The sequence below is a fragment of the Panthera onca genome, chromosome A2 (assembly GCF_046562875.1).
Source record: "Panthera onca isolate mPanOnc1 chromosome A2, mPanOnc1 haplotype 2, whole genome shotgun sequence".
Classification (NCBI taxonomy): Eukaryota; Metazoa; Chordata; class Mammalia; order Carnivora; family Felidae; genus Panthera; species Panthera onca.
This window is the reverse complement of record NC_138340.1, coordinates 58,781,595-58,807,062: the sequence shown is the minus strand read 5'-3', so window position 1 is coordinate 58,807,062 and position 25,468 is coordinate 58,781,595. Positions and strand designations below refer to the sequence as shown.

General features: G+C 64.3%; 1 protein-coding gene across 1 annotated transcript in view; it reads left to right on the top strand.

The window, feature by feature from the left end:
* Positions 1–910: 910 nt before the first annotated feature.
* PLXNA1 (plexin A1) overlaps positions 911–25,468 on the top strand; it is a 49,350-nt gene continuing 24,792 nt past the window's right edge. The window contains exons 1-9 of the mRNA XM_060631943.3: positions 911–1,125; positions 6,501–7,764; positions 9,549–9,731; positions 21,065–21,205; positions 22,037–22,137; positions 22,457–22,580; positions 22,680–22,833; positions 23,150–23,249; positions 24,414–24,528. Coding sequence (XP_060487926.1) covers positions 6,520–7,764; positions 9,549–9,731; positions 21,065–21,205; positions 22,037–22,137; positions 22,457–22,580; positions 22,680–22,833; positions 23,150–23,249; positions 24,414–24,528 — 2,163 coding nt within the window. The 5' untranslated portion in view covers positions 911–1,125; positions 6,501–6,519. The remainder of the gene's footprint in view (positions 1,126–6,500; positions 7,765–9,548; positions 9,732–21,064; positions 21,206–22,036; positions 22,138–22,456; positions 22,581–22,679; positions 22,834–23,149; positions 23,250–24,413; positions 24,529–25,468) is intronic.

Genomic DNA, 25,468 nt, shown 5'->3' with positions numbered 1-25,468 from the left:
TGCCGCGTTCTCTTTCTCGACCGAGTGGAGCGAGGAGGTGTCCTCTAGTCTAGGGATGACGCACGGTTCACACACAGCAAAGGCCCCTCCGGTGGCTCTCCTGCTGTCGGGCCGGATCCCCCAGCCGCTCGCCCTCCCCGCGCCAGGCTTCCCGGTCCTGGGTTCCGCCACTCGGCGCTCCTGCCACCGCGCCTCCTCTCGGCCTGGTGCCGGGCGCGGGGCAGCCTTTCCCGGGCCCCCGCCTTTGGGGGCTCTCGGAACGCGCCGCCACCCAGCGCTGTGCGAGCTCCGTCCCGGGCGATCGCCCGCTCGCCGCCGGGCCAGCCCCGGCCCCCGCACAGCCCTGCCCTCCCGGCCGCGTCCCGGGAACCGCGGGTTCGCGTCCCGCCACGCCCCCACCTCAGGACCTCCGACTGAACGTCCCCAGAGCCGGGCGGTCCTGCGGCCCCGTCAGCAGGGGACGCCGTTCCGCTCACCCGCGAGGGTGCCCATCCCACCCAACAGTTGTGGTTGCGGAAGGCCGAGGGTCGGGACCCACGGCCCTGCAGGTCCCGGGGCAAGGCGCGTTCCCTACGCGGGCCTCAGTTTACCCTTGTGCGAATGGAGGCTATAGTCCTAGGCCTGGCACACAGAGGCCGGGCCCATCCGTGGGCACGCGGGCTCAGAACGGGCCGGGCACTTGGGGCTCGGGGGACGCTCCGCCGCGGACCCGGAGCCGAGCCGTTAAGGCGGACGACTGTATCGCCCTTTGAAGGCGCAAGGTGGGCCCCGGCGGGCGCGCTGCGCGGGGAAGAGCGCCCTCTGGAGGCTGCCTGCGGCCCCGCCCCCGTGCGCCCGCCCCGCCCCCGCAGGCCCCGCCCCCCCCGGCCTCGGGCAGCGCATGCGCGCGGCGCGGCGCTCCGCGGGCGGCGAGAGCGAGGCCGGTCCGCAGCCGCGCGGCGCTCGGCGCCCCATTCATGCTGGGCAGCGGCGGCGCGGCCACGCAGCGGAGCCCGGGCGCGGCGGCGGCCTCGGCCTGGGCGGCCTGCGCGGCTTCGGCGGCCCCGCGGCGGGGCGGGCGGCGGCGGCGGCGCGGGCGGCGGGGCGCGGCGATGGCCGGCGGCGGGGCGCGCCCCGGGGCAGCCCGTGAGTAGGCGCGCAACTTTCCCCGCGGCGCGGAATGGGGTCTGGTGGGGGTCCCGGGCGGGGGGCGCGCCGGGGTGGGAGGCGCCCTCGGGCCGGAGCAAAGCGGCCTCCGGCCGGGGCGCGGGGCGTGCGGCCGCGCGAGCAGGGGGTGTGCGCGGAGGACTGCGGCGCGCGTGTCCGCGGGTCCGCGTGTCCCTGCGGCTCCGGCCCGGCGCCCGCGTGTGTCCGGGCGCGGCCGTGGCGCCGGCGCTGAGCTCGTCCTGTCCCCGCCCGGCCGGGATCGGACCGCGGCCCCAGGCCCCGCGCCGCCGGCCTCTCCCTGCCCGCCCGGCCCGGCCCGGCCCGCCCCGGCCCGCCGAGCTCCGCCGGGCAGTGCTCCCGGCGGCGCGGCGGGGGCGGGGGCCGGCGCTGCCCCCTCCTCAAAGGCAGGAGAGAAAGTTTGCGGCGGCCCCGGCGGGAGGGCCCTGCGGGTGCCCAGGCCGAACCCGGGGCTGGACCGCGCACTCCGACCTACGGCCGCTAGCAGGGCCGGGCCGGGCTGGGCAGGCCCGGGCCGGGCTGCGCGGCCGCTTGGGCAGGGCCGCGGGAGCCGGAGGAGGTCTTGCGGGGCTCCATCCTCTGTTGGCCCTCAGGGCGCTGGGGTGGAAGTTGGAGCCGCTTCTTCGGGACCGACGCCCGCCCCCGCCCCCTCTGGCCCGAGGTGCCGAGAGACGGGCGCTGTGTCCGCCCCTGGCCCGCAGGGCCGCTCACTCGGGCTGGGAGGGGGCGGTGCGGGTGCCGCCCGGGCAGCCGCCCCGCTCGCTCGGGCCTCTTCAGCCTCCCCCTTCCAGGGCCTCTCCAGGGTCAGCCCGCTTTCCTCGGAGGCTTCCGATTGCTTCCTGGACAGTCCCGGGCCTGGTACGCCGCGTAGCTGAGGGCGGCGGGGCTGATTCGGGGCTGCCTTGGGGAAGGGGGAGCGGGGCTCCAAGGGAGGCCCGTGCCTGCTGTGAGATCCCAGGTGCAGTCCGAGAAAGGGGGGTGATAGGGGCGCCAGTGGCTGCTTATAGCTGAGAACTGCCCCTGACTCATCTGTGGGGTGCTGGGGCCACGCCCCTTGAAAGAAAGGGGTGTGTGTGTTGGGGGGGATGTGGACCGGGCCTCTGTCCCCCACGCCGGGGCTTCAGCGGCTTACTCTGCTCCACCTCTTTCCATGCCCAGGCGGTTCTCTGGGTCTGGGGGGAGGGGGGTGGGGCTCAGTCTTTGCTCTTCTGGCCCTTGGGGAGCAAGCCCTAGGTCTCCTCGGCTCCCTGCTGGTTTGGGGTGTGCCGGAGAGATCAGGTGCTGCACTAGGCAGCCGAGACTCTGCCCAGTCCTTGAGAAGCACCTAGTCCCATGCCGGAGGCAGATGAGAAAACCAGTGATTCCCCTTCAGAGCTAGGCTGCACATGAGCCTGGGAGGGTGGCACCAGGAGGCCCAGGAAGGGCGTTTCAGCAGAGGCAGAGGTCTGGCAAGCCTGTGTGTGGCTGAGGTGTGTGTTTGGGGGTGGAGGACAAATGAGATGCTGTGGACGAAGCGGGCAGCCCTTTTGCTGGGCTCCTGTGCCCCCAGGTTGTTGCCTGCGTGTTCTGATCCCCCAGGAAGGTCCCTGTGTCAGTAGCAGCTGGCCAGGAGGGGAGGGCACCCCAAGAGAAGGTCTGAGTGGTGGGCACTTTTTGTAAGCAGGACTCCAGTGCTTCCAGATCCTGATCCCATAGGACTTGTCTGGTGGGAGAGCAGGACAGCTTGGGACAGCCTCCCAGGGCCTCTGTTGGGGGAAGGTGGGTGACAGTACAGCTCTCTGCTTTGGTTGCTAATGGGGTACCTCTGGGCAGGACGGCAAGGCAGTATCTTCCCCATCCCCCCATGCCCCAACCTGCCCAAGTCCCAGAATGATCCAGAGTGGGAGGGCATGGAGATTAGGCTCTCCCTCTGTGAAGAGGGCTGTGAAGGCCTTTGTTTCTCAGGGTAAGAAGGAGTGGTGGTGGCTGCCGGGCCCTGGAGAGGGAAAGGGGATGTTGCTCTCTCCGTGCTCTGCTAGGCGGCCAAGCCCATCCTGTCCACGAGTGGAGCCCACTGTGCTGTGTTCCCATCTGCCTCTGTCCTGACCTCTGTCTCCCTGGCTAACCCCCAGTTGGCACACCCAACACCAGTCCCACTTCTCCCTTCCCAGGGTGGTTCAGACTGGACCCCCGGCACAGCCCACTGCCCCTGCCGGGAAGCTGCAGTCATTCTCACTGTCCCCTCTGCATGGTCCAGCAGGTTCCAGTCCCTGGCCTGGACTCTTTGCTGCTCTGCCACCCAAGATGCCTCCTCCCACCAGCTCTCAGTGTGCCTTGTTCTCTTAGAACAGGTGGAGAGGCCCCCCGGAGGAGCCTCCCCAGACCAGGGTGGCCAGTTCTGCTCCCCTCCCAGATGCCCTCCCGGCATCTGTCAGTGCTCCCCTCCCCCAGCCCAGCACAGTCCTCCCCAGTACCCAGACCCGGCTTTGGAATGAATGCGTTTTTTTCTGGGCAGACCAGAGGTCTGTGGGACATAAGCCCCAGCAGGTCAGCTGGCCATCTAGGTTTCTGTGGGAGCATGGGATTTCATCTTGTCTTGCCAGGTGACCTTGGGTCTGTCCAAACCCTGGACTCCCTAACTCTAAGATAAGGGAAGTGACCTAAATGTCCTCACTGGCCCTTGTGAGATGGTGGATGTGAGGGACCTAGCCCTGGACTTGGGATCCCCCTTTCCCAGCTGGCAGTCCCATCCACCCTGGCCAGTCCCTTGCTAGCAGCCCCTGTTGGGGAGGGGCGGGGGTGGGGGGTGGAAATGGGCCCAGGGCCAGTCTGGAGTTTGACTGGTGGCTTCTTCAGCCGGGTTTCTCCTGTTTAATATAAAAAGTAGGGCCCGTAATTGCATTAAGACGTGTATAATTATCCCGGAGGAGGGGAGAGCCCAGCCCCTGGTAATTGCAGGCCTGCTTTGAACTGATAAACGGTGAGTGATTCATGTTTTCTTTGGAGTTCACATGCACTCAGCTTTCAGCCCAGGCCCCGCTGACACTGTGAGGAGCCTGTTCTCTGACTCCCGACTCCTGTTCTGCTTGGGCTCCTGTGCTGGGGACAGGGGTCAGGCGTGGGGGAGGGGCTGGGGACTCCTCTCCTGGCTGCCAGCATAGGTAGCTATATGGTTCTTGGGGTGACGTCTGAGTGAAAATCCTCAAGGAAGGACAGGTGACAGAAAGCTGCGAGGGTCCTTCGAGGCAGCACGACCTGGTCCTCTTGCTGTGGGATCCTGGCTTAACCTCCTCACTTCCCTGAACCTCAGTTTCCCCACCCGAGCGGTGGGTGCGGGTGTTGACTCAGCACAGGAACATGTGGAGACTTGAGGCCAAGGTGAAGGAGCAGGCCTTGCTCTGCCCGGGACCTGTTCATTTACGCATTCATTCACAAGCATCGGGCCCTGGCACCGGCTCTGGGAGCATGCGGGGAGCCAGGCTCCGTCTCATGGAACTGCCATTCCTGTGGGAAGAGCGCAAGTTGGGGAACAATAAGTAACGACCGTGAGCGAGCCCTGCGCTGCAAACTAAAACGGAGTAACTGGCTGACAGGAAGAGGCTGCCGCCCTTGGCTGGCAGGTCAGGGCAGACAGCTGAGACCTGAGCCCGTGTTTGGGCAGGGGAGGGAAGGGCATCCCAGTAGAGGGGACAGCAAGTCCAAAGGCCTGGCTGAGAGCGGAGGGGCCCTGTGCTACAGGGGCAGCTGTGGGAGCCCCGGGCCCAACAGGCCTTGTCTGGCCCGTTGCCCTGGACTTGGCAGAGGACACCTATCTTTTTTGGGCTTCAGCTTCCCCACCTGCAAAATGGGGCTGCCGGTCTATATGAGCCAGGGCAGGGCCCCTCCTAACTAACACCAGGAGGGTTCTCCTGCTGATGGCGCCTTGGGAGCATGCTCCAACCTTCCCGCTTTTGTCCGTGAGAGAGGATCTATTGTCATTTTCATTTGGGAAACTGAGGCTGGGAAAGAGGAGGGACTCCGGTCAGGGCCACCTACCAGTGGCCGGGCCAGGAGGAGAGGAGACTTTTGTAGAGGAAGCGGGGGTCCATGGTAGGATTTGGGGGCCGGTGATCTCATGTGCACTTCAGAAATGGGGCCCAGGCTACTGTGTAGGGCCGGGGCTGTTGATGGGTGTTTCAGGTGAGGCCAAGGGCTGTGCTTGTCCAGGTGGGAGAGGGGTGGGCAGTTTGGGGGAGACTTTGGGGATGACGCTGATGGACCTTAGCAGAGAGTGTGACCTGGAAAGTGTAAGTGGGGATGCCTGAAGCCTGGTGTGGGGGTGGAGGAAGTTGGGAATGCGATCTGATGGGAGGGAGGAGCCTCTGGCAGGTGGACGACAGCCTCTGGGCTTCTCAGACTGGGGAGATAGGACCACTGCTGAGGGGCAGGCTTGGGGAGCCACCCCCCTCCTCTTGGGAGGGCTTCCTATTTCCTGGGATTGAGGGTATGGAGGAGGAGCTGAGAGGCAGGCAGAGGAAGCCTGGGAGGGGGCAGGGCTGTGCTGGCAGCATGGGGGGCACCTCTTGGCTGGGGTATGGGGATGGTGGGTGGGAAGTGTAGCGCTTCTGGATTCTTTCTTGAAGTGCAGGGCTCAAGATCCAGCAAGGGGCTGGGCCAGGGTCAGCCAGCAAGTGGCTCCAGGGCCAAGGTGACCCAGACTGCCTCCTTCCCTCTCTGTGAACTGCCTTCTGTGTGGTGATGGGCCCGAGTATCTTTGTCTGCTATGGGGGTGGTGCCTGTGACTGGGAGCCTCTGTGGCCTGCTAGGGAGCACGTATCCCCCAAGCCTCAGGCAGAGAGATGGTCACCCACCCTAGGAGCTTGGAGCTGGTGGCAAGAGGAGGGGGTGCTCCCTAGGGCACGGGGAAACTCCGAGTCAGGAGGTGATGGCCTCCAGGTTGAGGTGTCAGCCAGGCTCCCAGTCTGGACCCTCGACCCTCGTCGCTTGCTTCCCTGCTCTTGGGTCCATTTCTCTCCTCTGCCTGGTAACGGCAGGACCAGGCACTGATGGTACATGTCTGGACACCAGTGGGTGTCCCATGCTATTCGTGGTGCTCGCGGGCTTGGTCTTGGGGACCCCTTGGTGAACCTCTCCGTGCCTGCAGGGCCCAGTTTGCAGAGGGGCCCTGTCTGCACCTCTGGGTGTCTCCTTGTGGGTTAAGTCATGCCCCCTGGAGGTGGAGCATGGGATGTCCCCGCGTGGGCTGGGCACACACAGCTCATGGGATGCACGTGTGTACTTGGGTGTGTATGTGCTCTCCCATGCGTCTGGCCTGTGCCCACACACTCGCACCCTCTCCCGCTTGTTCTCCTTCACAGGGCTGAGGCTCCCGGCCCCATGATTCCCGCCTCTGCAGGACCTGAGCGCCTCGACCCGCGGCCCCGGCCTGCCATGTCACTGCCACGTCTGAGCCTGCGGGTCCTCCCGCTGCTACTGCTGCTGCTGCTGCTGGGGGGCGCACGGGTGGCAGCGGGGGCACCCAGGGCTGGTGGGGGGCCGCAGCCCGCCTTCCGCACCTTCTCAGCCAGCGACTGGGGCCTTACCCACCTGGTGGTCCACGAGCAGACCGGTGAGGTGTACGTGGGCGCGGTGAACCGCATCTACAAGCTCTCGGGGAACCTGACGCTGCTGCGGGCCCATGTGACGGGGCCTGTGGAGGACAACGAGAAGTGCTACCCGCCCCCCAGCGTGCAGTCGTGCCCACACGGCCTGGGCAGCACCGACAATGTCAACAAGCTGCTGCTCCTGGATTACGCCGCCAACCGTCTGCTGGCCTGCGGCAGCGCCTCCCAGGGCATCTGCCAGTTCCTGCGGCTGGACGACCTCTTCAAGCTGGGCGAGCCCCACCACCGCAAGGAGCACTACCTGTCCAGCGTGCGGGAGGCGGGCAGCATGGCCGGCGTGCTGATTGCCGGGCCGCCGGGCCAGGGCCAGGCCAAGCTCTTCGTGGGCACGCCCATCGACGGCAAGTCCGAGTACTTCCCCACGCTGTCCAGCCGCCGGCTCATGGCCAACGAGGAGGATGCTGACATGTTCGGCTTCGTGTACCAGGATGAGTTTGTGTCGTCGCAGCTCAAGATCCCCTCGGACACGCTGTCCAAGTTCCCGGCCTTCGACATCTACTACGTGTACAGCTTCCGCAGCGAGCAGTTCGTCTACTACCTCACCCTGCAGCTGGACACGCAGCTGACCTCGCCCGATGCCGCTGGCGAGCACTTCTTCACCTCCAAGATTGTGCGCCTGTGCGTGGATGACCCCAAGTTCTACTCGTACGTCGAGTTCCCCATTGGCTGTGAGCAGGCGGGCGTGGAGTACCGCCTGGTGCAGGACGCCTACCTGAGCCGGCCCGGCCGTGCCCTGGCCCGCCAGCTGGGCCTGGCCGAGGACGAGGACGTGCTGTTCACCGTGTTCGCGCAGGGCCAGAAGAACCGCGTGAAGCCACCCAAGGAGTCCGTGCTGTGCCTGTTCACGCTCAGGGCCATCAAGGAGAAGATCAAGGAGCGCATCCAGTCCTGCTACCGCGGCGAGGGCAAGCTGTCGCTGCCCTGGCTGCTCAACAAGGAGCTGGGCTGCATCAACTCGGTGAGTAGGCGCCGTCCCCATCCGTGGTGCCTGTGCAGGGCCGCCGTTGGCCCCGCGTCCCTCAGAGGGTCGGGGCTGCTCCTGGGGCGTCAGCCTCCCAGCCCGTGCCTGCCGCCATCTTGCTTCCTTGAAGACAGGGCGATGGGACCGTGTCCACCAGTCCAGGAGCCCCTGTAGGCAGTGGGCAGAGGACTGGCCGTGTGCTTCGCACTGCCCCGGATGCCTGCTGCCCTGGCTTGTCTCCCTTTTACAGATGAGGTCACTGAGGCTCAGTGCCAGTAAGAGGCAGAGCTGGCTGGGGCCAGACTGGGGTGGTGTGGGTCCCAGACCTGTCTTCCCACTTAGTCTTCTGTCGAGAGGCCCTGCTCACCCTTGCTCTGGGGTGTGCACTTGCTCTCTGGGCCTCTGGCTTCACCTGGTAGTGGCATTGAGGGCACCAGCCCTGACTCTGGGGAAGCCTAAAGGCATGGGCTCTGGGTACTTGGTGGTCAGCAGCCACGGTTCTTGTCTCTAGGCCCCAAAGGGACCAGACTGCGTCCAGCTGCATAATGGGGAGCATCTTATGCACTCCCCTAGGCCGTAGGATCCGTTGTTCAGGGGCACTTTGAGGTGACCTCCCCAGGTGGGAGCCCTCTGCTCTGGCTCATTGGGCAGCCCAGGGAAAGCCTGGTATATGTGGCTTCAGTTGTCTCATCTCTATACTGGGAGTGACACTGGTTTGTTTTCAGGGCAGGATTGGAGGGCAAAGGTCCTTTCACCTCTGTCTGTCACATCTGCCCCTGGGTGGAGTGGGGCACCCATCAGGACGGGGCCGTCTTCCAAAGCGAGGCCCCTATGTGCCAGGCTGACGTGCTGTCCATCCTCCCCTGGCATCTCAGGGAAGGCATTTGACCTCTGTTATGCATCTGGAGAAACTGAGGCCTGGAAGAGCAGCTCCTGCTGAGGTCACACTCAGTGCTCTTCACGGCCTGTGCCCATGGCTGGGTCCATCCCCTCTCCCCCTGTCTGACAGCCGCCCTGTCTAGGTCTCTGCTCCTGGGACCACTTGGGGATTCTCGGCCCAGCTCCACCTCAGCATTCCCTACTCCATCTGCGTTAGGGATCTCTTCCCTGCAAACCTCAGACCCTGAGACTGCTTCAGGGGAGCAAGCTGTCCCCCTGTTCCCCCTGGAGCCTGCCCTCCCCCAGGCCCTTTCGATCTTCTCTGGAGCCTCACGAATTGATCGCTTCCTGTCCCTTCAGTAACCGCTTCATAGCCAACCTCCGCCTTTGCCTTTTGGGTGTGTTCCCTGTTCCCTGTCTCGAATAAGCCCTCCCTGTACCACACAGCCCCCTGGGGGCTGGCCCTTGCCCTGTGCCATGGGCCTGCTCCCCAGGGTGGCTGCTCTCCCTCCTTGGTCTCCTCTAGGCTGCTTCCTTTCTTGCTCTCCCCCTCCCACCCACAGGTTAGCCAGGGGGCCTGTGTGCAGCAGCTGTGTGGGAGATGAGCCCCACCCTGGGCATGTGCACCAGGCCTCAGGGGCTGCTTTGCAAGCCTTGGCTTCTCTGTTTGTCCAATAGGTCCAGGAATCCCTGGTCTGCCACATCTGTGTGGCCTGGCTCAAGCCTGGCCCCTCTCAGGACCCTCCATGAGCCCCTGCCTCTTTCATACCCGCCCCCCCACCCCAGTTAGTGGGGGTGCTGGCCAGCCTTGGCTGCAATGCCCGCTGCCCTCAGGCAGAAGACACCCGGACCCCTGAGACTGGCTGCACGGGGCCGGGGTCTCACCCTCTCCCTTCCCACAGCCCCTGCAGATCGACGATGATTTCTGTGGGCAGGACTTCAACCAGCCTCTGGGGGGCACAGTCACGATCGAGGGCACGCCCCTGTTCGTGGACAAGGACGACGGCCTGACCGCCGTGGCTGCCTATGACTACCGGGGCCGCACCGTGGTGTTCACCGGCACGCGCAGTGGCCGCATCCGCAAGGTCAGGGCCTGGGACGGGGGTGATGGGGCGGGCAGAGCCCTGGGGATGTGAGACAGCCTTGCTCTGGGCTGGGAAGCCCAGATCCAATGCCAGGCGTGGCAACCGAGAGGGTCCTCAGCAGGCCCCAGCTCCCTTGTGTCTCCTTTTCCATGCCCCTCCTGTGGGGCTGCTTCGGTGTCCAGCAGGTGTAAAGGCTCTGGCTGGGCTTCAGGGGCTCTGAGGGTGGGTCAGGGCACATGAAGGTACTGGCCAAGCCCCAACCCCCTGCAGCCCCCCAGGATGGGGAGATGCTGGCCCTGCTCTCTGAGGGTGCACAGTGACCTCCTAGGAAGGCCGTGGGGGGGTGGGGGCAGGGCACGCCTGCACGGCCCCCTCCCCTCCGGGGGATCCAGTGTCTGCTGAGGCAGCACTCTGGAGCTGGCGGGAGGCCCCCGCCCTGCGCGGAGACAGCAAGGCCAAGGGCAGGGCAAGGGTAGCACCCCTCTGCCCCTGCCTACCGCTGGTGGGTGCAGGGGGAGCACCGTGACTCCAGAGCAATGAGGGCTCCTCAGGGTGAGGGGTGGGGTGCCGTGGGGCAGGGCCTGCGTGGTGCCTGCATCCCCTTCCCTCACCAGCAAGCCTTGAGCTGCACGAGGCCGCCAGGGAGCAGCCGCTGGAGGGCTGGAGGGGGGCTGAGAGCAGCTGCCTGTGGGTCAGTCCCAACTTGCTGGGTGAGTGGGACCAGACCAGCACAGGGCTGGCCTGCTGGGGAGGAAGTTTCTGGGGTGACTGTAGGGTGGGGGCGTCTGGGAGCCCCAGAGTCAGTCCAGGGGCGGGGCCTGGTAGATGAAATAACAGCTGTCCCCAGGCCTGGTGCTGACACAGCTCCCCGCCCAGCATGTACCCGTGGGTGGGGGCTGGGCCTGGGACCAAGAAGGGCCTTGCCTGCTCTCAGCTTCTGCGCTGGGTTGTGCGGGAGGGGGTCTCCCTGTCTCCGCTACAATGGGTGCCCTGGGAATCATGTTCCACTGTTCACTGGGTCTGAGATTTCTATGAAGGGACCCCCCCCCCCGCCCAACTGCTCACCTCAGCTTTCCCATCTGTGAAATGAACCTGGATGTGTGGGCTCTGGGCTGGGGTGGTCCTGAGGCAGTAGGAGCCCAGATGTGGACCGAAGGCCATCCCAGGATGGGGTGCCCTGGGGTGCTGCGGGGTTCAGGCACCGTACGAGCCAGTGAGGCTGGGTGGCCGGTCAGCTCAGCCCCCGCTGCTCTCTGGGCAAGCCCCCATGCCCTCAGAGCTGGTCCTCTGGTGTGACCCACTTTCTTTACCCTAGTGTCAAGGGTGCTGTCTGCAGCCTGGGCATAGGCTCTTTCCCTTCCCAGGGGTGGGGCCCCCACCCAGCATGCACCCCCTTTTCCCACCCCAGGGAGGGTACATGGGGCTGGGGGAGGAAGCAGCAGAGCCCCTGGGGGGGGGGGTGTGTGTGTGTCAGGTGGGTTGTGCTCTGGCAGGGCCAGTGTGGCTGCAGTGAGAACCGCCCCCTGCCCCCGCCCCCGCCCCCCAGGCAGGGCTGCGGAGTGAAGCTTGCTTGGAGACACTCCTGCAGGGCGCCCTGGAGCCTGTCACCCAGTGGGAGGCTGGGCTCCTGGGGCTGGGAGTGGCACATTTGATGGTGGGTGGGCTGGCAGGCAGCTGGCTAAGGCACTGTCTGTGCCCACAGGCCACCCTGTAAGGTTGGGAGAACGGGTTAGTCTGGCCCGGCCTCCCCGGCTGCCTCTGCCTCGCTGGCTCTGGCCTCGCTCCCCTGCCCCAGGGCCGCTGTCTGGGTGGGAGTTCTGTGAGTCTAATTGGTCCTGCTCTCCTTCCTCTCTGTCTTGGTCCCGCAGAGGGGAAACTGAGGCCCATTGTGTCGAGTGGGAGCTGGGCTTAGGGCCATTCATAAGAAAACCTCTGCTGCTCTCTCCCTTACCCACCCCTGCACCTGCCTCCCAGAGCCCCGTCTTTCCTGGACATTGGCTCCTTCCATCCCTGGACCCCTCTGGGCTGGGCACTGCACCGTGAGTGTGTGGACTGCACCCTTTTAGGGGTACGTGGGACCCAGTGCCCAGGGGCTGCTGGCCTGGTGGTGGGAGAGCCCCATCATTGGAGAATTAGAGCCACGTTAGTTTCGAGGCTCCCCCATGAAGGCATGCCCTAGCCTTGCCCCATCCACCACTCACCTGCACCCACCCACCCAAGTTGAAGGGGGGTTTTGGGCAGCTCCACAGACAGTTGTTTGCATCTTAATCCCGTACAAATGGCTGAGTTTAGGTGTGGTCTCCGCTCTCTCCCTCGTGAGCTCTGTGACCCTGGGGCTGGCTGTGTAGCCTCTCTGAGCCTGTCCCCCCAAGCATAGCGTGAAGAAGCCCAGAGCCTGGTGTGTGTGTGTGGTCCCATTCGGGCATGCAGCTAGCTCTCACTTGTGGTGCTGCCTCTCTGAGTCCTTGCAATAACCCTGCCGTCCTTTTGACAGATGAGGAAACTGAGGCATATGGTGGCTGCAGCATGTGCCCAGGCTTACTGGCTCCAGGGTCCTTGCTCATGACTGTAGTCTCCTTCCTTGTTCTCTGGAAAAGAAACGGGGGCCCTGATTTCAGTGTCCCTTCTCTGAGGGAGCCCGGGGTCTAGGGCAGCCCCACCTCCAAGAGCCTCTCACTGCCCACTCCTGCCCTGAGCTGCCAGCCTTCAGGGCTCTTTCTTCCCACAGCCCAGCGCATCAGCCGGTGACTGCCTGGCCCTGCCTTGCCCTGGGAACAGGTCCGGCTCCATCCAGCTCCTGTGGGGAGCACGGCTGTCCCGCTCTCTCTGCCTCCCTGTTGCCTAGGGTTCATGGTGCCTTTGAACACCATGCCACTCCCTGGGGCCCCTTTGCGGGTGGAGGTCTGGAGCAGGGTGGGGGCTGGGGGAAGAGGTACCAGTGCCATTCTGCTTGCCCCAGCCCCATAACCTCCCCCAGGCCCCCTTGCCAGGCCTCCAGCCTTGACCCACTGTGAAGGGAGACCGTGCCTCTCCTCAGCTGGGGCCCAGCCTGTGTCTCCCACCGTGTCGTTCTGACCCACCCTGGGGGTGGGAGTGGCTCTGGTCCAGGGGCCTGAGCCAGGACAGGACGGGCCACGGGGTGCCCTCCGGTCCAGCTCAGCACTGCCTTCTCCCTGATTCTTGTCCTTTGTCCTCGTCACATGCTAGAGCCTGGGCCCCGGGGACCCCTGCCCACTGCTGACCTGGGGGCAGGCCTGCTGTACTGACAAAGCCCAAGACACCCTCATCTTCCCCAGGCCTGGGTCTTCTTGGGCTTTAAGAAGTAACTGGTGAGCTCTAGGGACCCGGCTGGCCCTCTGCCGGGCCCCACCGAACGAGAACGAGCGAACATTGTGTGAAATTGTAACTGATTAATTTAGGACCTGCCAACTTCAGCTGTTCAGGGCTGGCTGGGAGTGCTCCCTGACTCCCCTGGTCTTCCCCAGAGGCTCTGCCCGCCACCTGCCTCCCTCCCCGCCAACAGGGGCAGCCTGTCCTCCTGGGCTGATACCCCAGATCCCCAGTCCTGCGTGTTACCTTCCCCCCAATGCCCCAAATGGCCACCAGGGACCCCTGGACCCTGGCAGGAGTTCCCCAGGGTGGCCCCTGGTTTGAGTTCTTTTGAGTCTGTCCAGGTGCTCACCGTGGGTGGGGAGAGGACCCGCCCCAGGCTCCTGCCAGCGGGTGCCCGCTCTGCCCCGCCGCAGTCTGGAGGCCTTCTTAGACTCCATTTCTGCAGAGCAGAAGTGGGGACAGTGCCTGCCTCCTGGGCCGGGGGAGGGGCACCGCCAGACTAGCCCTGCACTGGCACCATCCCTGCCGCAGGGCTCGGGGGCTGGGCTGAGGAACACAGCCCTGCCGCTCTGGTGGCTGTGCCAGGTGAGAAAGCGGGCCCCGTCTGCCTGAGCATCCGGTTTTTCAAGAGAATCTGGAAATCCGCATTTTGTGTGAGATCTCTTATTGTTAAGCATTGGCAACTAATGACGGGCTTTTAGAAGGCACTGTGGGTCAACCTAAGGGTGCCGTGGGCCACCAGTTTATGACCATGGGGATCTGGGCTGTGGCATCACTGGCTTGCAGGGTGCCTGGCCTTGGGGTGGGACCCGCGGGATGGCCGCCCAGCTGGGCTCCAGGGCTGGGCCGGGCCATTTTGGAGTCTGGCTAGCAGGGGGGCCTGCCTGGCAAAGCTCCCTCCTGCTGGGGCCTTGGTTGTTATCCCTCAGCACTGGGTGGGCTGTGCCTCCTGGGGGCATTTGGGAAGCCCAGGGGAGGCTGCCGTTCCTTCCTGTGTGCTGATCCTTGAGTGGAGGAGGAACACGGCTGTGGCAGCAGCACTCTGGGCCCCGGGGCCCCAGCTCTTCCCTGGCTCTGCAGCATCACAGCCGTGCTGGTAGCTGCTGAGCATCTGCATGGGTTGCTCTGGGCCTGGGCTGCCAGTGACAGGGATACCTCTTAACCTCCAGTGGCCTCACAGCTCTAGAAGCTTCCCCTTGGATGCTTTTCCCATTCCCCTAGGACTCCCCTTCCCCCCCTCCCCCCCCCCCCCCCCCCGCTCCACTCTCCTTAGGATGCTGAAATTCAGAGATCCTGGGAGTCTGGTGGTGTTTCCAAGACTTGCATAGAGCAGTGTGGGCCTCTTCACGGTCCTTGCACCAGGGACCTGTCCTGGGTCAGAGCCTGCTCTGCGCGTCCAGCAGGGGTCCCTGCTCCCCCAGCCCAGGTCTGTGCGGGAGGCTGACTGGGGAGCCCCTGAGGGGCTGGGGGAAAGATGTTGGCCCCGAGAGAGATCCTGGGCAGGACCAGGCCCCCAGCCCCCAAACTCCTCAGCGGCAGGGAGTGGCACCACCTCCCTGGATTTGTATCTTGTGTGGCAGGGGGATGCCCTTGACTCCCAGTGACCTGACCTCTAGAGGCCCACAGAGGCTCCGAGGGGCAGCCTGCACCATTGGTGACCATGCCTGCGGGTGTCCTCATCATGCTGGAACGTGAGCCCTGAGCACAAGCACGCGGCTGCCTGTAGCGTGGCGGGGGGTGGGGCAGGGAGGTCCGCGGCCTCCTGCACGTGCCTAGTGTATGACTGACGTCCACTCTCAGTTGTGATGTATCTGCAGGAAAGTACAGAGCTGTGGGTGTGTGGCCTGGAGCATGTCATGGGAAGCACGCCAGGCCCCCTGTCCCTGGGAAGGTCGCTCCCCCCACCAAGGATCACTTTACTGGTTGACCTCCGTCCCTAGGGCTGTTGTGCCAGTTTGGGGTTTTTTGTGGGTCATGTAGCACGTCGTCTTTTGTCTTCCTTCCTCATTGCCATTGGTGGGGCTCGCCCGTGCTGTCGTGGGCAGGCGTGCTCCATTCTGTGTCGTGATGACATCGTGTACTGCAGACCTGCGTGCACGGGGCCCTCCCGCCTGGGGCAGTCCCAGCGTTGTTCCCTGTGGGTCTGCAGTGGTGGTGCTGCCACGTGAATTCTGTGGCACAGGCTCCGCGCGTGCAGGGCCGCGTTGCTGTTGAGTTTCCACCTGGGAGCAGGGCCGCTGGGCCTCTCTTCTCCTCCGGTCCTGAAGCTCTAGAACTGTCGGTGTTGCCATTTCCAGGATTAGGTGTGGTACTGCCTGGCCGAGTGGTTGATCTCATACAGCCATGCTTGGGGCAGGTTACTGGGTCCTGGTGGAGTTCTACCCTCCAGAGTGTTGTTAGCGGAGAGTAGAGGGGTCCCGGCCGCCTGCTTCCCGTGTGTCTTAGTTGCTGTGCCTGTGGAGCCCCGTGGGTCACTGTGGGGCACTGCCCCTTCCTGCTAAGGACGTGGTCCCTGGAACCTTTGGTGGTATTGCCCGGTACCCTGGGGGACGTGTGTGTGTCCTGGGGACGACATGCTATGCTCTTTCTGGTTCTCCGGGCCATGGCACCAGAGGGCGCAGGGGCCTCTCATTCCCGCCCTGGGTCTGTCTAGTGACTCCCCTGCCCTTTGTCCCAGAACCAGTGCCAGCACTGCTTTTCTGCCCCTCCGTCGGTGGTCAGCAGTCGCCCACAGGCATGCATGGAGGGTCCCGCCCCTGGCCCTACACTACAGGCCCACCTTCCTGCGGGGTCTGGCCAATCAGGCCTTAGCCACAGCAGGGGCGCCTAGGCATTTTTGACAAGCATGATGCTTTCGGGCGCAGGCAGGCAGTGGCCACCCTGTGCCCAGCCCTGTGTGCACCTAGCTGTGGGCCTGGCTTGGTAGAGGTGGCCTCGTGAAGGTCCAGGGTTACTGCCTGCAGTGTGTAGTTCCCCCGCCCATGGACAGATAGGTCCCTGACCTCCAGGACCTGTCCTCTAAGGGGTCAGGGCGTGGGAACCCGTGGCATTGCAGCAAGGTGGGTACGTAGACTAGAACAGCCCCACTGAGGGGTCTTCCAGGAAGGGCATTCTGGAAGGAGAGAACAGTAGGGCCAAAGCTCAGGCCGTGTGATCTGTGTTGCCTTGTGGCCCGGCTTTGTGTGGCCTCCATGGCCGTGAGGCAGATTCCCCAGGGTGGTTGTGCACCTCGACCTCATGGCAGCATCTAGCCTTGGGGGCCCAGTTTCCAGGCAGCTTTCCAAGCAGACTTTCCTCCCCTACTGTTGGAACCACGAGCTTCTGAACTCTATCTAACACAGCCCTGTGAGGTGGATTTCTGCTGGCAGATGAGGAGACCAAGGGTCAAAGAGGACCACTGTTTATGTTGGTTGGTGTCCGCTTTCCTCTGTGTTGAGAGCTAGGGTTGAAAAAGACAAGATTCTTGGGACTCTCCCTCCCAATCTCGCCAGGTGTGTTTGGCCCAATTAGAGCCATTGGGCCTCCTGCAAATCATGTTTTAATTACCCAAGTACTGCCAAGAGGAAATTGTTAATTGCTTTTCCAATATCAAATTCCTCCTGGCCTTTGTGAGAATGGTCCCAGGAAGGGGCCTGGAAGCTGCCCCCAGCTGGAGGGAGCGGGGGTGGTGGGGGGAATCCTGTGGCAGCTGGTGAGGGGATGAGAGGGGCCCAGGAGCTGGGTTCACCCACACGGCCACACGGCCCTCACCGGGAGAAGGAAGATGGGCTCCTTCAAGGAGAGAGGGCAGCCCCTCCCAGGACCACTCTGCTGCCCAGGGGGCTGGGAATAGGCTGGGCAGCTGTACGTACTAGAGGAGGAAGACACCCATGGGGTCCCAGCCCTGTAGCCGGTTCACTGGCTGCTGTCCTCCCATCTTCTGCCTGTCCCATCACCTGGGGTCCTGTTCACCTGTTCTCTGGTTTAGTCAGCGCACCACTATTCCACAGATAGGGACATGAGGGCCGTTATCTCGGGATGGGTAGAGCAGGGAACTCTTTCCTTTCCCTGGTCGGGGCCAAGCTGGGCAGCCCCCTGCCTCCGGGCGGCTAGGGCGCGTGCCGGCCTTGGCAAGCGGCCTGCGTGGCCCAGACATCCTCCCAGTGCCCCCACCCGCCCTCGGCACAGAGAATGGGCTCTTTGTTAGATCTGGGCTGGACGGACAGCTGACCTGGCCAGGCCGCAGCAGTTGGCGAGAGCCACGCGGTGATGGGTGCGGGGGCAGCCGGCTGGGCTGGCCTGGGGTTTAGGCCCCAGGGCCAGGGGCTGCCCACCTGCTGCTGGCTACTTCCCCTTGGCCCTGCACAGGGCTCTCTTTGCAGGACCCCCCCCCACCCCCTACCGTGTGTCCTGGGTCCCCAGGACCTGTTGGCCTGGGGTGAAGGTGAAACTGCACCCTGGCCTGTCTGTGGGAACAGGCGGTTGATGCCTCATGGTGGTGGTGCGTGTGTGGCCCAGTGTTTTTTGGTCCTGGCACCAGGAGGTTGCTGGGGCCAGGCCCCTCTCTGGGGGCACTGACAGCCCTTGTGCCTCAGCTCAGAATGTAGGGGACTCCCCCACGTACAGAGGTACAGGGGAAAAAAAACCCAGGTTGGAGAAGTGGGTGAGCCAGAGGGCTGGGCCAGAGGCTGGACGGGAGTGGCTCTGTCCCTCTGGGTCAGAGCCAGGGGCGGGTGGGTGCCTGGGCGTGGTGTAGCCCATCAGGCATGCCCTGGGAGGCTGGCCACCTCCTCTCCAGCCATCTAGGCAGGAGGAGGAGGCGTCCTTTCTCAGCAGGTGTGGGGAAGGGCACCAATGGCAGAGGGACAGAGCCGAGTTTGGACCCTGAGGTTCTTCTGTGGTGGGACATGGGAGGGAAGGTGGTCGTGGCTAGTTGTGGAAGGTTCTGGTAGTCTTGGGGAAGGGTTTGCAGAGCACAGAGGTGACAGCTGGAGGTGGGAGGGAAGATCCCAGGGGATGCCGGAAGTCTCTCCTGTGTGTGCTGCGGGCCGGCTGCCCCAGGGTGGGCCATCCCCAGGTGGGTGGCCCTCGACCGGACAGCTGTGCGCAGGGGAGTGGCATCGGCACGTGTGCTCCCGGCAGCGTGGCATATGTCCTGCTGTCCTGCCAGCCGCCTGGCCCTGTGCCTGCCCTGCATGCCCCTTGTCCCTGGAATGCCTTCCTGGCAGCATACTGCATCCCTCCTCCCGCTTTTGGAGCAGACTCTATGTCCCCAGGTGCAAGTGGCAGTCCAGGGCCTCGCAAGTCTCGGTTCACCTGTCTGTGCTGCACGGGCCCTGCAGCCTGAAAACCAGCTGTGACACAGCAGGCATGTCCTGAGCACTGGTCTTTGCTGGGTTGGACACCTCCTACCCATCCGACGGTCACACGTGTGCATGCAGGGGCCCTGCTGAGCCTGGACGGTGGCCACTCAGTATACAGTGTGGAGCCTGTCACCCACGTCACATCCACCCACGGGCCTGCCAGCTGTGCCTCCCTGGCACCCCCACTTACTCTGCTTTCTCCAGAAATGTCCCAGCTCCTTGGGGCCTGCCTCTGCGTGTTTGAGGGCCGGGGCTGCCCTGTGCTGGGCAGATGGGTGGACAGATGGATGCGTGGCGGATGGACAGCTGGACATGCACGCTCCCCACTGCAGCTGTTGGGTGCCACCTGTTGGAGTCGGCGTGCTGCCGGCCCAGGGGCGGGGCGTTTCAGAGTCTGGCTCTGGCCTGCCTCCTCTCTTACGTCCCCGAGGATCCTGCTCTCTGCCTGCCCCTTTCCATGGCTCCTGCTGGTGTGCTCCCTGGTTGTGCCCTTCCCTGTAATGTTTCCCTTGTCCCTGCTGGGTTGTGAGTGCCCCTGGATAGGACGTCCACGCCCCAGCCCATGCCCTCAGCCCTCAGTAGGGAGGGAGACAGCAGGCCTGGTAGAGGGGGTTGGTCAGAGTCAGCACCATATGGACACTGGTGGTCCGTGTGTCTCGGTGAGGCAGGGCCCCTCGAGTGTCCCTGTTCAGCAGACACTTCTTGAGCGCCCCCTGCATGCAAGGGGCTGAGGTCTGGTCAGGCCAGGCTGTCAAGGCCTCCTGGGCATCCATCCCTGGTATCTGGTTGTGGAGGGGGGCCAGGCTTGGGGCACTGGGGGAGGGGGCCTGGTGCTGGGAGGGCTGGGGTTTGGCCTGTGCTTCTGGGTGGCTGCAGGAGGCACCTGCAGGGAGGGGGCACAGGTGTAAGGCAGGGCTCTGGGAGAAATCCGAAGTCCTGATTTGATCAGTTGGGCTGAGACTAGGGCTGGAGATCTGGGTCCCACGGGTGCACCGGCCTGCACACAGGCCCTGCCCTCCTGACCTCCTTGTCCCCTGCTTCCTGGCCACTGTCCAGGCTGGCCTTGCCAGGCCTGGGTTGTGGCTGCTGGGGTTTGGTGATTGCCTTGAGGTCCAGCCGCCCTCTGTCCCCTCTTCTTGGCACAGTGGCTTGGTCCTTATTTAATTCTCAGAGCAGCTCTGGCAGGGGGAGTGGTGCCTGTCATCACCATCTCACAGGTAGGGGAATAGGCAGAGAGCGGGTCAGCGCACCATGTCGCTTGCACAGCTGGGTGTATGTGCTGGGCCTTGGGTCCAGGCAGTGTGGGTGTCCAGAGGTGGCACTGCTGGCCTCCCTGAGCTCTCCTGTGGCTGCAGACTCCCCGCCAGCAGCAACTGCCCACCCCCGAGGGCGGAAGGTTCGTGGGGTCGGCTGGGTCCAGGTTGGGGTCCCGTCCACGCTCACCCACAGGGGCGCTGAGGCTGGGCTGCCACGGCCCCTCACCCAGCACCCCTTCTTCCTGGAGGCCGTGGGCCGAAGCCACTTGGGCAGCTCCAGGCCGGGCCTGTGGCCGCCTCCCCCTGCCCAGCTCAGGGCTCAGCTCTTCCGGGTCTGGTTTGACTTAAGCCTGCCTGCCTGGCTGGGAGGCAGCTGAGCGGATGTGGGGGGTGGCCTCGGGCTCTCAGGAATGCGGCCCTCCCCCTCTCCCTCAGCCGGCAGCCTCTGGCCCAGAGTCACAGCGCCCCACCCTGGCTGGCCGCCCTTGGCCAGCGCAGAGCGCAGGGGCGTTCGCCAGCTCCACGGGCCACCCCCACCAAGGAGACCTGCCCTGTCCTGTCAGTGTGGGGGTGCAGAGGAGGGGTGCTGGGCTGAGCCTGGGGCGAGGCGGTGGTGGAGAGGTGGGCTGGCTGCTGGGTCACAGCCAGAGAGGGGCGGGCCTGAGCAGGGCCGGCCACCTTGTGCCCTGGGAGCCTGCCCGGGACTGGCGGAGCTGGGCAGACGCCGCCCCATGAGTCCCGTCTCTGGAAAGCCCCCTGGGTCTCTCTGTTAATTAAATACATTTGTTTGGTAAAAGCAACTAAAAATACTTGCAGCATCGTAAGCTGCAGAGAAGAGCTGGCTAATTAGCGCCCGGTTTGTTTGGGATCTGGAATATATTTCCATGCCGATGAGACGCCCGCCCTCCTGCCTTCTTGCTGGGGTGCACCCCACTCCAGGACCTCACTGGGGCCCCTCACTCCCATGCCACCTCCCTGCCCTGGAGCCTCCTGGTGTCACTTCTCAGCCACACTGGACACCTCACTCTGCCTGAAGGCCCCTGCTGCCTCTTCGTGCCTTTCTACCCCCTGCACAAATATGCCTTCCTCTGGGGCACCCAGCCTGGCCCCAAGGAAAGTGGGGCCCCTGCCACTTTTGTGCAGGGCTTGGCTGTACAGCCGGTGACGGGTGGTGGGTTGTGGTTGTTCTCGTGGATGAAGGGGCTAGGTCAGGACTTGCCTACGGGGCTGAAGTTTGTCCCCCATGGCCTCCGTGGTGTGGTTGGAAGCCTCAGCCTTGTCCTTGCGGGGCTTGGGGGGCAGCTGGGGGAGGGGCTCCAGACCCCTGACCTTAAGTAGTTGTGGGGCTGGGCCAGCGTTGGGCATTGCTGGCCCAGCCCCACTTAATCCCTCACTGCCACAGATCCTGGTAGACCTGGGAAACCCTGGCGGCCGGCCAGCCCTGGCCTATGAGAGTGTGGTGGCCCAAGAGAGCAGCCCTATCCTGCGTGACCTGGTCCTCAGCCCCGACCGCCAATACCTCTATGCCATGACGGAAAAGCAGGTGGGTGACCCACTGCAGGACACGTTGGGGGGTGGGTCTGCCCCCATCATTGGCCTACTCTGTCCACCCTGGCTCCAGATTTTCCCCGGTCAGACTTGGAATTCCCAATTTCTCCCTGAACAATTGCATATCCACAGGAACAGATACTTGAATAAGAGCTTTGTGGGAGTATTGGTGTCATTTGAGGACTGGGAGCATACATCTGGGGCCCCGAGTTCTCGGGCTGCGGGCCCGCACAGCACCGGCCTCATCTGCCCATCTCCATGGGGTTGGCACCTGTCCTGGCCCACCTTATCGAGGCCGCGCATTTGTGTTCCCAGCCTAGCGCTTGGGGCCAGCCTCTGACCTTCTCAACCTGGTGACCACATGCCCCTCTCCCAGCTGTCATGTCATTCCACTTCTCTGAGGACCTCAGTGCCATCCAAGCTGGCGAGGTCGGGGTAAGAGGGGCCCAGCCTGCCTCTGTGCTTAGGACTGGAGTTGATGAGCCCACGCTCCCTTGGAGAACTCAGAATCCGGACAGATGGGAGAGTGACTCTGGCTGGAGTGGTCAGTTCCTCCCTGGATGTCTCACCTGCACTGACTTGCTTGCTCCTTGACTGCTGCCTCCCAGCAGAGGGCCCTGGCCTGTTTAGCCTGATTTGGCCAAGTCAGGGTCACTCAGGACTAGCCTTTGAATAGAACATGCTAGAGAGCGGCCTGAAACGGGGGCCCCGCTCGTGTGTGGGAACAGGACACACACACACGCGACGGCGGTGAGGAGGTGAGGCTGGCAGGGGTTGCGGGGACGAGCCTCGCGGGGGCCTGACGCCGAGCTTCCCGTGCTGCCAGGTGACTCGTGTGCCCGTGGAGAGCTGTGTGCAGTATGCATCGTGCGAGCTGTGCCTGGGGTCGCGGGACCCCCACTGTGGCTGGTGTGTCCTGCACAGCATGTGAGTCTTGAGGGCCCGGACACCCCTGCCTGGCAGCCTCTGACCTGGGAGAGTCCCACGTGGCCGTCCCGGGCACCTCAGGCAGTCACGGCTCCCTTTTGAGCACCTCCGGGTCTCTCTTGCGCAGGGCGTTTGGCAGTTGCCTGACTGGCTGAGTGATGGCACGCCCAGCGCCGCCCACGAAAGACGGGGTGCGGGGTACAGGTGGTGGGCTTCCCTTAGCGTGGGTGACAACAGCCCTGCTGAGCAGGGCCCGGAGGGTCGGGGTGCCCCTCTGGCCTCCTCCCCCACGCCCAGCCCCAGCACCCTCTGCCCGCAGCTGCTCACGGCAGGACGCCTGTGAGCGGGCGGACGAGCCCCAGCGCTTCGCCTCCGACCTGCTGCAGTGCGTGCAGCTGACGGTGCAGCCTCGAAACGTCTCCGTCACCATGTCTCAGGTTCCGGTGAGCGTGGCTGCCCTGGTGCGGGGTCGGGGCGACCAGCTGGGGTGGGGGGGGGGGGACGAGAGCTCCTTGCTCACCGAAGCCTCCTGTGGGGCCCAGCTTGTGCTGCAGGCCTGGAATGTGCCCGACCTCTCTGCCGGCGTCAACTGCTCCTTTGAGGACTTCACCGAGTCCGAGAGCATCCTGGAGGACGGCCGCATCCACTGCCGCTCGCCCTCTGCTCGGGAGGTGGCGCCCATCACACGAGGCCAGGGTGAGTGCCACCGTGGGCGGGGGTCAGAGCGGCACCTGGAGCCGTCCTGGTGGGGTCTGTGAATGGGTGTTGCGTGGTCACTGTAGGCTGGCAGGGGAAGGAGCAGGTGCCTGCTCTGGGAGATGGGGCCGCAGCTGCCTGTCCATCGGAGGCTCCCAGGGTCTGAGGGGGAGGGGTGCAGCCAGGGGCCATACAGGTGGTGAGGGGGGAGGGTCCCTGGCAAGGCCTGTCCCTGTTCCGGGCTGACCCTGGGAGAGGGTCCTGGGGCCTGCAGCCCCGGGTGGCCCGATGACTCAGGCCCGTGCTGCTTCTGCAGGAGACCAGCGGGTGGTCAAGCTTTACCTGAAGTCCAAGGAGACAGGCAAGAAGTTTGCATCCGTGGACTTCGTCTTCTACAACTGCAGCGTCCACCAGTCGTGAGTGTCCTGGGACTCCTGCACTGACCACCCCGGCAGGGCAGGGCAGGGCAGGGCAGGGCATGGCTCTGTGTGGCCCGGTGGTCAGGGCGGGAGGAGAGGCCCTCGTAAGAGTCTCTCACCTGGCAGGGGGGCCGGCGAGGGCACGGCCTCCAGGCGGCAGATGGAGAGGAGGCTCAGGCCGGGGCTGTGAGAGCAGGGCAGGGGAGGGGAGCGAGGTGCACCGATTCAAACAAGGCGAGTCTCGCCGGCCTCTCGCAAGCTGCTGACGTGTGAGGAGTGGGATCGGGGGGCCCACCCAGGTGTATGGGTCAGCCACAGAGCCAGAGGCACCTGGGTTTCAGTTGTGCCTTTGTTGGCTGACCGGCAGACTGCCTGCCTCTTCGTGGGGGCCCACTGAGGGCCTGGGTGTTCATATTACTAGGTTATGATCTCTCTATCCAGGGTGGGCTGGGATGTTTGGAGCAGCGGGCAGGACTCTGGAGCTGGAGGGGATTGAGGGTCTCGGGAGAAGCAGGGTGGCCGGCGGGTTGGGAGGTCCCTGGGAGAAGCTAGAGGTAGTTTTCTCCAGTGTAAGTGGGTCCATGGGGGCTGCAGAGATGACAGGGCTGCAGCCACAGGAGGTTGCGCAGGCCAGAGCGCCGCAGGGACCTGTCTAGGCCCTGGGGACGTGTGGGAGAGAACCGGACAAGCGCCTGCCAGGCGGAGCTTGCCTTCTGGTCAGGGAGACGGATGTCTGCCACGGCTCTGCTGGGCCCTGCAGCGACGGCTTCCCTCCTAAATTTAAACCCAAGTTAATTAAGATGAGATTGGAATTTAAAAGACAGTTCTGTACGTGCACCGGCACATTTTCCCAGTGCTTGTTGTCACGTGTGACTTGGTGTGGCCAGTGGTCACCTCGGTGCACAGCGCAGGCTTTCGTCACGTCCGTAACCAGGAAGGTTGTGTCAGCAGACACTGGGGTGGACTGTCAGGTGTTCAGGGTCCGGACAAAAGGCAGTGCAAAGAGAGGGAAGCACGGGATGGAGGAGCAGCCAGTGCAAAGGTCCTGAGGTGGCACTGTGAACTGCTGAAGAAGTAGCAGGCAGGTGATGCGGCCCCGTGCGGCCCCTGGGTGGAGCCACAGGTCGCCCCGGTTTCAGCACGCCTGCCCTCTCCCCGCAGCTGCCTGTCTTGTGTCAACGGCTCCTTCCCCTGCCACTGGTGCAAATACCGCCACGTGTGCACACACAACGCTGCTGACTGCGCCTTTCTGGAGGGCCGTGTCAACGTGTCTGAGGTGAGGCCAGCCTGAGGAGCTCAGGGTTTGAGAGGTGTGGTGGAGCCGGGTGTCGCCTGCAGCTGGCAGTGGGAGAGCTCCCATGGGCGGCCGGAATGCTGCGCCAGAGGCCTGTGCTATTTGGGACCTTGTCCAAGGCCACCTTGACCCGAGGCCAACCAGTAGCATTTGTTGGCGGCCTCTTGATGTGCTTCGTGGTCCTCAGGGAAGGCCTCCCACCTGGGCTTCTGTGTGGGGGCGATAGACCAAAGGGATGCCCGAGGGACGATGCAGGGAGAGGGGGACTGTCCACCCGATACGGTGAGGTGTGTGGGCAGGCGGGAAAGGCCCGGCGCCCAGAATCCGTGTGGATGAGGGAACCCATCAGACTGACTTGCAGGGTGGGTGGTTGGTTTTCGGAGTCATTTGAGGTACCACATAGTAATTGATAGTAATTAGGTAGTAATTATTTTGGAGCCTGGGCAGGGCTCTGACTTTATTTATGAACAGCCAGGCTACTTTTCCTGGAACCCGAGGCGCTCGGAACCAGGACCGGCCGACCTGGGATCCTGTCAGAGGGTACAGAGCCGGAACTGGAGGCCAGGGCCCTTGTTCGCAGTGGGCACCATGCCCATGGTTGGACGGGGCAGGAGGGTGGTTGTGGGGGCAGAAGAGGTGCAGCGTGCCTCAGGCCACTCCTCACAGAGCCTCCCCTGACCAGCCTCCACCATCACCCCCCAGGCCCCTGTCCCCTCCCTGCTGTGACATTGCCCATCATGGGACAAGGTGGCAGTCAGGGGCAGGCCAGGAACAGGCAGGGACCTTGGGCATTTGGCGGGAGCAGTATCTGGGTGAGCAGCTGGTGTGAGAGCCAGGGTGTGGGGATGGGCAGTGGGCTTCCCTCGGAGTGTGGCCCACATGAGGAGCTGGGCACAGGTGTCCTGAGGGCAGGCAGGGGCCG